The 12,420-nt window shown below is 40.4% G+C and overlaps 1 protein-coding gene across 4 annotated transcripts in view; it reads left to right on the top strand.

Moving 5' to 3' along the window:
- The window catches only part of ca10a (carbonic anhydrase Xa), a 381,374-nt gene that overhangs the window by 124,495 nt on the left and 244,459 nt on the right, over positions 1–12,420 (top strand). For 2 of the 4 annotated variants that reach the window (XM_074620664.1, XM_074620661.1), the window contains exon 1: positions 1,762–2,366. In XM_074620664.1, the coding sequence (XP_074476765.1) occupies positions 2,306–2,366 (61 nt within the window). In that variant the 5' untranslated portion in view covers positions 1,762–2,305. Of the gene's footprint in view, positions 1–623; positions 1,002–1,761; positions 2,367–12,420 lie in introns of those variants that run through there. The other 2 variants (XM_074620662.1, XM_074620663.1) reach the window with 2 other exon arrangements.

The following is a 12,420-nucleotide window of genomic DNA, read 5'->3' as shown; positions in this document are numbered from 1 at the left end:
AAAATAAAAGATAAATAAAAATAAATGCAAAATAAATAAATTCAAAATTAATAACAATACAGAAATAAAAGGAAAAATCAAACAGAGGAGTAAATACTCTAAAAAATACATATATATATTTTTAATATTACTTTGGCTACATTTAATGACATGTTTATTTATTGAGTCATTTATTTAGTTATTCATTTATTATAGATTTTGTCAGGTTCCGTCCTCCACGGTGGAGAGACTGCCAGCCTTCTTTGGAAATTATCTTGTTTGTTTATGCTCTCTATTTCTTACTCTCTCTCTCGCTCTCCGTGTGTGTGTGTGTGTGTGTGTGTGTGTGTGTGTGTGTGTGTGTGTGTGTGTGTGTGCCTTTTCAATTCAAGCGCACAAAAAATCCTCCTGAGCAGGACACCATGATGTCTGCAGCTCTGTCTAACATGTCAAACGTGTGATATCACCTTTTTGTATTCTCTCTTGTAAATATTTCAACACCAAAAAACATGAGACACATTTTTTTTCTTTTTTCTGCAGTGCAGTGCGCTGCTTTTCATCCACCTGTGTGCCCCCACCCGCCTGCCTGCCTGTGTGTGCGCGCATCCATCCGCTCCGTGCGTGCACCCATGCATGCATGCGCCCCGCGGCCGCGCGCGTCGCTCCTCGTGAATCCTAATAGCGTGCTGGAGCCAGAGCCGCAGACCTGGATCGCATCGCTGGCTGTCCGGTGCCAGACTAGTGGAGCAGCCTTCGAGAGCCGATAGTGAAGGATACATCTGGAGTGCACCATCACCCTCACATCTGGAGTTTATTACACCACTGTTCATTATTATCATCAACGACTCATTCCTTTTGAGGACACTGAGTATTGTCTTTTTTTTTTTACCAACTTGGATTGCTCCTTATCTTCCTCTATACGAATCTACTTTGAGTTCTCAACACAAGAATCTCGTTTCAGGACAGATCTGGTGCGTCAAAAGCTGCGCTGGTTCGGAGTTTTACGCGCCTCTCCAGTCGCTGTAAGTGTGTTTTTTTATTATTACCATCTCGTTTAAACACACTCCAAAACACATCCTGTCTCACATTTGCACGGGATGCTTTTAACTTCGCAGCATCCGTGCGCTTTAGTTGCGTCCTATAGCTGCTGCTGGGTGTGTGTGTGAAGATGGAGAGGGAAAACTAACCCTGATGAAGTTCCACACAGTGAGCCACAACATGACCGGAAACTGTGTATGTACAAAGTAAAAGCACAGATTAAAGAGCAGAATTAAATGTGCAAGTGCTCAGCTGATTAATAATGGTGCCAAATATGAAAATAACGCACGGTGCAATCAGGTTATGCTTAAATCAAGTTTCAAGTTTCAAGTTTATTTGTCATATGCATTTAAAAGTACAGTGTATAGTGAAATGCAATGAAATGCATTTTACCCTGATGGCTCTCTCTCAGCCCTTAAAATCTATAAATAGTACAGTTGATAAATACAACAATAAATAAAGACAATACCTGAGAATAAAATGATAAAACAACCTAAATGAGTATAGTAAGGCCAAATAATTGATGTGTTGAATTAAATATAGGCTATACTGCAAAACACCAATTAGATCATCAAATTATTAATAGAATTTGAGTCCCTTTATATTATCCGATTTTATTTGCACCTTTTTTATTTTTATTTGGAGGGAAATTAATATATGGTCAACCAAACAACCAAAAAGCTTTTATTTTGACAGTCTACACAGGATGTCTTGGTGTCATACCTTGTAGCTTGATGCTGGTGCCTCCTCGCAGTAACGAGCGAGAAGTCTGAGATCGGAGGCTCGCCACCTGGCGATGCGAGTTTTCGGAGTTGCGAAGCGTCTCCAGGTGTTAGTCTGATCCCACAGCTGTCCCACGTCATTCATCTTGTTTCTCCCTTTCTTTCTCCACACAGAGATTTTGGATCATGCGTGACTTTCTGTGGTAAGAACAGGATGCATCCTGGATGGATGGATGGACGGATCGCGTTCTAGGGCGCACTGGAATAATATAGTGAACTGACAAGAGAGGGATCTTCTTTTTTGTCTGGAGTTTTCTTTCCCCCACATCTGGAATTGTTCCATCCAGCGGTTGGAGGACGTGCATCATCATTTCTTCTTCCCCTTGATCACCTTTGCTATGCGTCTGGTGTGGAAAATACCTGGTGGAAGGTGTACAGCGGGATTCATTGTGAGAGAGCAGGACATCATCTGCAACTGATAATAAAGAGCTCCGTTTTCTTGTATTTTTTTTTTATTTTCCTTTCTTTCTAATCCGTGCGTAATGTACGTGGAATGAAGACAGAGGATGGATATAATTTGGGAAATATTGATCATTCTTCAAGCCAATTTGATTGTCTGCATATCAGGTGAGTTATATGGGCTGTCTCTTGGGGCAGGTGCATGAACACAAATGAAATTAATAGTCTTTTTACTTTTTTTTTACTGGAATTCTGTGAGATGAGGGCTGGGGGGGGGGAAAAGGATTAATTCACAGGATTTGTCAGGACGCACTGTGGAGAGCAGAGCAAACTGGAAAAAAAATTATTCTAGCTTTATGTGCCTGGTATATATGGAATAATTTTAGTCTTTGGTTATAGATCTTTCAGCGTGTGTGTGTGTGTGACTGGATGCGCCAGGATGCTTCTGACGCACGCATGACATGGGTGGGCTTTTTTAAAATGCAAAACCACAATGATGGATTCTTTTTTATATATATATATGTTTTGCTCAATGCTCCGTGGAAACAATTCAGTCAGAGTTATGATCAAATAAAGCAGTTGTGCGCACCGGTGAGCGGATGGATGCGGTGCTGTAGGTCATCATGCTGCTCTAGCGTTCTCTGCGCTCCTCTCTGTGCGCACCGTGCAGGCAGAGCAGATGCCATCAGCGCTCACTCACCGATGGGGGCATAATAACGCATTCCCTCACTTCACTGGTGCTGAAACACAGAGGATACCGTGATCCTGGCAGTGTGTTTAAGCTACTTATTCATGTAAAAAGTCAAGGAATCTTATTTGATGGAAATATGTGGCAAAAAAAAAATCACAATTTCACATCCTCCCACTGTAAAATGTGTCCAAGAGTTTTTAAAAATCAAAGCAAAGGTGAGGCTTTTGGATACAATTGGATAAAAGTTGCAGATACGAGCAGGATCTGAGTCTTTATCATTAATGTTGTAATTAATAAAAAGTATAACACCTTTTGCATCCCTGCTTGCAAGAGTGAGCATACATCTGTATGAATTCATAAATCCAATACAGTGAAATAACTGGTGCGTAATCTACTGTATTTTACACATTACGCACGTCAGGCTGTCCTCTTTCCTCTGTACCTATTAGGCATACAGGTTGTCAGAAAGGTGAATGTGACCACCAGCCTGCGTCAGTGGCCTATATAGCCCCACCCAACAGTTTGAATTGTGTTTTTTTCCTTCAGAATAGTGTTCCTAATTGGCTGACCTCAACTATTCTTATTAGATTAATAGAAGTAAATTGGTGAACAGCTATATCTATCCAACACATTTAATCTATTTGATTAGTGTACATAGACGTAGAATTTACTTTTTTCCCCCCATGATGCTCAGCACAACGTTCAACAACCAGTTTTCATGTTTTTTTGTCCAGCAACACGTGACAAACGTGTCAATTTCCGCACCAGTATTTTCAAAATAAAACGACTTCGTTACTAAACGACTTCGTTTAGCTAGGTGTTCAGCACTTGATTGATAAGATTCACCACCAGGTTTGTCAATGTTCCGTTTCATATAGTGGTTAATATTGAGTCACGTTATAATGTATTTTTGTAGTTTTGCTTAGTTGGATGATGAGTTTGAGTGTACGCTAGCATGAATGCTACATCGGCTCAATGTACCGTCATTTCAGTCATATTGACAAGCAATTAGCATCAATTGGTTTTGCTGCATGTAGTCTGAAGAAATGCTGTACAGAAGTGTGTGTTAGATACAGTTTATGGGGCTAAGCATGGTTACCTGAGCTAAATATGCTCACCTGTAGACTGTAGTAGCACCCTATCAGAGCTTGCCATTTTTGTTAATGGGGCAACTATGCTTATCTTCAAAATGCGTCCATATTAAGTGACATTCTGTATTTTTGTAGTTTAGCTTAGTCAGATGCTAGAATGAATGCTATGTTGGCTCAATGTAGGCTACTGTAATTTCAGTCATGTTGACAAGCAATTAGCATTCCTTGGCTTCACTACATGTAGTATGCAGAAATGCTATTTGGATGACTGGAGCTGCTTTTCTGTGTTATTTTGTAGTTGAAATAGTGACTAATCAATTTAGATATACTCACCTGTAGCACCCTATCAAAGCTAGTCATTTTTTAAAGGGGAACTACGCCCATTTTCAAAATTCATACATGTTATTCCTATGGTCTAAGATAGTCCAAAAACATTAGTAAACATGAACAACTCTCTCCAAAATCCAAAAACTAGAGTGCTAAAACTCAAATTTGTGATGTCATCAAGTATAAAGTATGGAACTGGTCTATAGACAAAGAATTAGGAAAGATGTTCTAGATCAATGGTTCCCACCCTGCGGTCTGGGCCCTCCTTGTGGGGGGATAATAACACACTTGCTGTATAATGTATATACAATATATATAAAACTATTTAAAAAGATATATTTTAATGCTACTTAGTAAGAAAATCTAACGCCATATTCTGCTTCCGTCAAGACTTCATCACTTTAGTTATGTTGGCGAAACTGACGAGTTCAGTTCATTAAAGAAAGTTGATTTAGTAAGAAAGACTAACTCATCTAATATACTGAATCACTTTATTCCAAATGAGGATTTTGAAATCGGAATCTTATCGATTTTTGATATAGAATCAAAATCGTGACCCCCCTTAGTAGTTACTTCATTTCAGTTTGTAGGGCAATGTATTTCAATTATTCCCAACACTTTTCGGACTTCTCATCCATAAAAGCTTGACAGTCGAAAGCTTGACGATGGAAAGCTCCAGAACAAGCGAGTAAGTGCACCTTGAGCAGAGATTGTTCTGTGAACTGATGGTACCAAAGTCAAGAATGAATTGTCATGCTCAGGATCTTGCTTTCCTCTGAGTCCATTTTAACAAGGACATTTTCGTCACTGCTTACGTCAAGGCGTGGTTATGTTTTTTTTTTGTTGTGTCCTGCGTTAACCAGCAATCAAAAGTCCAAGTATTCACGTGGACATGCTGCTATACGCTGCGTTCTCAACATTACAAAACACTAGCACGTTTGATAACCTTTATGCCTGTGTGTCATTTGTACTTGTTGTGTGAGTCACATTTTTACCGTGAACGTCTTCCTTTTGGTGGTGCTTGGGATTGTCAACATTTTTCCTACAAATATCTGAGCTTATTTCTCAAGCAAATTGTCATTATGTAGCTTGACGTCAGGTTAAACTACATAGGAATGATAATGCAGCTAAAGCAGACTCCAAGGCAGACTATTATCCTGCACAGTTGAGCATGGATTGTGGACATGAAAGTCTCCTCAGTGCCAAGACTCTAATCGGTGATGTAATCAGGAGGCAAAGCTTGGCATGGCTCCAGTGACAGGGAATAGGAGACTGACTGACTGACTCTGTGGGCACAGCATCAGCACCCTTTAGTGATTTTTCTGAAGAGAATGAGCTACAATCATTATTCTAAAACTGGGGGTTTCTAAAGTCGGCCACTGTGGCAGGCCACCCGACAGACAAAATCCAAACATGTCCCATTTCTGACCTATCAGAATCAACTTTATTTTGCCAAGGATGTGTGCACATACAAGGAATTAACTAGGTATGGGACATGATTTTCGATTTTTCGACTAGTCATTCAATTATAAAAAATCTACTAAAGTGCACACACAAGACACAACTTTTATAGTTGGACAAAAAGTGTGAATATATTTGTTTTCATTTTTGATACTTTTGCACAAATGATATGATGAATACTTTGGGCTTTCATACCTTAGTGTGAGTATAAGTTATTATAAGTGTGCATGTGAGTGAATATTAATGCACAAATTAGTTTTTATGTCCCATTTATTGTCTCAATGCGCATGTACGACTATTATGCAAATGCTTCAATTCGGCCAACGTTAATCGACGCTACTCTTGGCGCCTAAAGACTTTTGTCATGAAAAAAACACACCAAAACTCATCTGTTTGCTTTTTCTAAATGTTATTCAATCACGGAATAATTCCAATTTTGGATCCATAACGTTAAATGGCGTGGGCTGTTGTGTTCCTAGTTTTAAGGTATCTGGTCCTGGGAGATGGTAGATACCGGAAATCTGAGCCGAGCTGAAGTCCCCAAACAGGATCCTTGTGTACGTACAGTATGTCCCTGGGGAGTCGAGTTGTTGCAGGAAGTAGTGCAGTCCCATGTAGATTCCATCATCCACTGACCCGTTTGCCCGGTAGGCAAACTGCAGGGGGGTCCAGCAGGAGTCCTGTGATGTCCTTCAGGTGGGCCAACACCAGTCTCTCAAGGGATTTCATGATCACAGACGTCGGGGCGGCGGGCCTTGTAGTCACTGAGTCCTGTTGGAGGGTTTCTTGGGCACCTGGATGGCGGTTGAGCGTCTGTTTTCACAACTTTTCCTTGTTACTATTCTTTGCTACTCTGATCTTCTTTGACGGCTTGTTCCTTTTATTATTCTGTCCCCTCTTCTGTAGGCTGCCTCCTTGGCCTAAATATGTTGAGTATAGCAGCTTTAATGAGCTACCAGGACTTGAATAAGTAAAACAATGAGTGGAACTACTTTGTAGTGCTCCAGTATTGTGGATTGTGTAGTATAGCCTGCCTCCTTTGTATCTGGGTCTGTTTCTTCTGTAATTTTGTGGTTCAAAAGCAAAGTGTTGAGAGTGAGGTCTGTGGATTTTCCAGTAATCAGGTCATCATTTCTGGACAGAAATGCAGCTGTAGAGTTTTTAAAATGTAATTTAATTCTTGCAGCACCACAGACCAAATTAATCTCCATTGGGTTGGAGGCAGAAATCTGTACAGTCACGAGGCCTGAGGTCAGAGGTCAGGTGGTCTGGGGATTTTTTCCACCGCTACCATTTCCTGGTAACGTTTTGACCATTTGCCCTGGCTGTAAATTACTCCAGCAGGTTGGCCCTCGCCAGACTGATGTTGAAGTCGGGTCAATCTCATCTAGAGCCTCTACTCCGATTCTTCAATTCTGATTCGTTAACACCTTTTATTTCCTTCATTTGTCAAACAATTGGTGGAGCAAAGATCGTAGTTTTGTAACGCCTTGTTTTCCTGCATTTGTTCATCATTCATTTGAGTGAGTTGTTGGTTCCTTTTGATTACAGAAAACGCTGGGGTTTATGGGAAACATTGGGAAGTAATTACCTTGACAATTTCATTGTGAATTTCTAATTATAAAACCTGGTTACATGGTTATCTGGCAGCGGTGCTTTGATGTTAAATGGGCTACATATAGAACGTTTGAAGCACCTCCTCAGCCTCTATATTAATCTGTGTCGCATTCAGTCAGGACTACAGGTTTAACAACGGCCTTTTCTTGAAATACAACCTAATAATAGCAATGATGGAGGAAGCCTCATATCTAATGCATGCGGATGTTTTCTCCATATATCTGCCCACACGGTATTCCACAGAGGCAGCGTGTATATAGATGATAAATATAAAGCACTGTTGTGGATGTAAAGCAGGGCCAGATTAACTCACTATGGGGCCCAGGGGCAGAAATAACATGTTGGGAACCTATTCACCCCCTGCTTTGGACTACTCTCTGTGCTCCAAACCAGGGCTGGGCCGTACCACAACATTTGGTTCAGAGCATGGACTGTATATATAGATGGATGACGCGTCTCCACTTCCTCCCACTGTACAGAAGTGAAGCCAAAATATCCCGGATAGGGGAGCTGCCATCTTGAGAGTCTGCGCAGTAGTGATCGAGGGGCTTTTGACTTTTTAGTTCGTCCCATGTCCCATCCACTAACAGGGAGGGGGCGGGGTTTATGACCTATACTGCAGCCAACCATCAGGGGGCGATCGAGATCTTTTGGCTTCACTTTTGGGGAGCTGTCATGTCATCCATCTTTATATACAGCCTATGGTTCAGAGTAAGTAATATCTGGTCCAGAATCACCAATATTGCTCTGAATACCGACTTTTTTTCTTAATCATCACATTTCAGGCAGTCTTTTGCGATGTGTTTATCATGCATATTTATATTGTGATGACGATGAAAATACGATTTATGGGTCAACACTATTCCAAACTATGACGCTCTAGGTACCCCTCTAGCTAGCTTCAGTTTTGGACATGTCAGGGATGACGTGTCGGTTTCCACTCTTTACATGCATACAGTTTCTTTTCATAATAAACTTTCAATATAGGTTTACTTAGTTTTTTGGTTTATTTACACATCAAAAGTACTTGGTTAGGTTTAGGCAACAAAAGTACTTGGTTAGGTTTAGGCAAAGAAAGTACTTGGTTAGGTTGAGGCAACAAAAGTACTTGGTTAGGTTTAGGCAACACAAGTACTTGGTTAGGTTTAGGCAACGAAAGTACTTGGTTAGGTTTAGGCAACAAAGGTACTTGGTTAGGTTTAGGCAACACAAGTACTTGGTTAGGTTTAGGCAACGAAAGTACTTGGTTAGGTTTAGGCAACAAAGGTACTTGATTAGATTTAGGCAACAAAAGTAATTGGTTAGGTTTAGGCAACAAAATTACTTAGTTAGATTTAGGCAACAAAAGTACTTGGTTAGGTTTAGGCAACACAATTTCTTGGTAAGGTTTAGGCAGCAAATATACTTGGATAAACCAGGTTTTAAAACAAGTATTTTTGGGTTCACACAGGAAACCAGTCCATGTCCGTTTGGCCCAATCATCCACCCCTCCCATCCTGCCTTACGCATGCTTTATCTCTCTTTGTCCTACGTCAGCTGCTCTGACTGTCTAATAATGTGGATGGGTTTACATTGGAGTTAGTTGAAAGCCTGGTGTGTCTGACCAAGCTTTGCTATTTGACAAGTTAGGAGTGATAACGGCTTGTATTACCACACAACGATAATGCAACATGCAAAATGATCGCAGACTTTAATGTTCACTGTGATGAACTGCACATCTCGAGCAAGTTTCAAGAGTCTGCTAATTAATTTTTTATATGGAACAAAAATGAATGAAAAACAATGGCTGCCTGGGACAATATGAAATATACATTTACATTTCTAAAAACACTGCAGCGTCAGCTGTGATGCCAATTATGCATGATTTGAAGTAAACAGGCTAAAACATGCACAATCACTGGTAATGTCCTTAGGCTATATATTCCTAATTATGTTTCTGTTAGTCAAAGAATTCAGAACAATAATCAGCGTTATTTATCGGCGATTTAATCTCAAGCCTCTTGATGATTAGAGCCTCAGTTCTTCTGCTTTGTACTTCAGGGAGATATATCTTTAATGCATCAAGTATTGACTAAACAGTCTACCGTTATATAACCGAGCAGGCTGCCTTTAGGCTGCATTTGTGCTCTAATGACCAAATCAAAGATCAGAAATTCAGACCGACCAGATACACAGGCTGTTTCACATATTCCAGAGAAGAAAAAAAAAAGCCTATTGATTTTTTTGGTGGACTCCAGTTGTGTGGAGATCTATAAATACTTGTGTGTGCTTTTACACAGTTTATTTCTTCTCTGGCAAAAGGCCAGAGCAGGAATATGTTGTTGTGCTGTGAGCACACATTCAGAGGATTTTTTTTTTACGTCTCTTTTTTATAGGTATCTTTTCTCCCGCAAGTATTTGTGTGCTTCCTCTGCCCGGAAGTGCTCGAAGAGCCAGTTTCTAAACAGGATTTGACATTATGTGCCAGGTAAACAGTTTTGTTTGCTGTTCTCCATCTGTTCAGACATATAAAATGCCTTTTTTTCCACTCCTGAGCTTTACCTTAACATGTTCTCAGCAGAAATGTGTCTGTCCCCACACTTTAACAGATTGGTATAAAAGGACTGATTCTCTTTTTTTACTCCCTTGTTTTATTTAACCAGTGCAGTCCCTGTTCGTGGTGTGGCTGTTGGGAGCGGGACGATTGCTCGGCTCCTGGTATTGCTGCTTATAGCGTTTTTTGGGGCACGTAGCCATTCGGAGCATGTAGCCGTTCGGAACGCACGCCTATTTGCTGCGTGCACCGTTGTTGAGAACCGCTCATCGCTTGTTGTCTCCCATGGAAGTGAAGAAGTGTTCTATTGTAACTTAAGTATGTCCAGCAAAAGTGAAATGCAGTCAATGAGCCGCGGCCTGTAAAGTCTCCTTTTTTTTACCATTTTTAAATAGATTTTGTAATGCCAGCATCAATATATTTCCTTCATTTGAGTCTATGCGGAGGTAGAAGGAAGTTACCGCTTTTATTGTTGTCGTCTGAGTAATGTCTTGCAATACTCAAAAATTGCAATGCATATCGAATCTGCGATATCACATGACCTAAGTTTTGAACTGTGGTCACCACTGAACAAAGATGTTAACTTTGTCCAGTAGTGTTCTGTGGCACCAACCCGGTCTTACTTAATGGCGTATGAATGACACGGTAATTTGCATTTCGTGTGCAATAAGAACACTGTTCTTGCTTTTAGCATGTTATTTGTACACCATGTAGTCTGTACTGACTGCAATGTAAACGCATCCACGTGAATACTCTACGCTCAGAGCTAGTGATGTAGAATAACACGTGAGTGAAGTTACATTAGTGACGTTTATGACATGTTTTCCATACTTCTGCTATATTGTTTCCGTATGTATTTTAGTTAGATTACGTACTTATTTTAAGCCAAAACATGATGTTTTTCCTAAACCTAACTAAGTGGCTTCATTGCCTAAACATAACTGCGGCTGTTACCGAAGTTTTGTTGCGTGGCGTAAAAAAGACACCCTAAAAAGGCTTACAAATGACACAAGAAAAGGCTAAAATGGGTTCTCGATGTCGTTTTATTCATACGCCTTCCCATGAAATTGGGTTTGGGCACTGGATGTTCCTGTTCCTGTCCAGGTAGTCATTGTACCCAGCAGTCACATGTGATGTCATACACCACTTTCTTTAGGGTGTACCTGCTAAAATCCTAAGGTGTCGGATGGATTGTGGTGCTCAAAGAGCGTTCTGGTTTCTGAAAAGTCAGAGTTTCTTGTCATTTCAAAGTGAATGCAGTGATACTGAGTATAACAGTAGCAAAAAATATGCTTATCAATAAACTGGTTCAAAATATCAGCAGATTACTTAACACATTTTTTTCATCCTGGGACCCCAAAGTGTAGGTTATCTTTGAAGTAAACCAAACAAAAGGGTTTTATTCATTAAAAAACTTCACCAGTAGATATTTAAAAGTTGTGAAAGCAGTATAAATGACTTAATTTTCCATGTGGTCCCTGGAGGAAAGTTTACTCCATACATTCTTCTTAAATAATGACTATGTGCCTAATGCTAATTCATCATGCAGCTCTGAAACACAATGCAGCTTTCTCTGCATCCTTTTTCACTGTTCTCGTTCTTTTGCTGAGCATAAACCGGAATTTATCCTTTGTTCCTATAACTTGAGAATTCATCCCGGCGTGCTATGAATAGACTTTGTGTTGTCAGCTGTGGTGCTACAGCAGAAGTGCTGTGCAAAAGGAAGCACAGGGCGGTTTTTATGTCAGTCGGATGTCTGTCTGTCTCCTGTGCAAATTTGACAACCTGTTCAGGAGCTCGGATTCACTACAAGACCTGAGTGTTTTCAGTCGTTAAACCAGTGGTTCTCAAACTTTTTCATGTCAAGGACCCCTAAAACTTAGTCCCAGGCTCCCCCATCTGATCGGATTTTTGCTTTTAGTTGTTTTATTACAGAGAGTGTATGAAACCCACGACAGAAATAGTCAAATATTATGTCACTGTCTTACTTAAATGATTCCCCTTTTTGGCTGGGGACCCCGTGGAACCTCCTCAAGGATCCCTGGACCCCACTTTGAGTACCACTGTGTTAAACCCATCCTCTTTCTCCCTCTGTTGGTGCCATGCCATTTTTCCGAAGGCCCATTGTTGCGAAAATACAAACTCTTCTTGCAACAAACAGAAGCACATGGCTAATTATTATGTAGAATCACATCATCTGACCTTTCTTTTCCTACTATGGTGAAGGCCAGACCTACTCTGCCTATGTTTGGCTTACCCTGATATTCTTATCCTAAACCTAATCAATCTCAATACTCATGCTTAAACCTAACCAACCCAACCAATGAAGGCAACGAGTACTAGCCAATCGGAGAGGGTAGGGGTGTAAGAAAATATTGATACACATGAGTTTCGCGATATTATGTTGTGTGATACTGTATCGATTCTCCAAAACACTGTATCAATTTTTAATTATGTTTTAAAAATCCAACGGCCGGGCCTCTATTCGATATTTGATCTCGG

This window comes from Sebastes fasciatus, chromosome 20 (assembly GCF_043250625.1).
Source record: "Sebastes fasciatus isolate fSebFas1 chromosome 20, fSebFas1.pri, whole genome shotgun sequence".
Classification (NCBI taxonomy): Eukaryota; Metazoa; Chordata; class Actinopteri; order Perciformes; family Sebastidae; genus Sebastes; species Sebastes fasciatus.
Note: the sequence above shows the minus strand (reverse complement) of the source record. Positions and strands in the feature narration are given on the sequence as shown.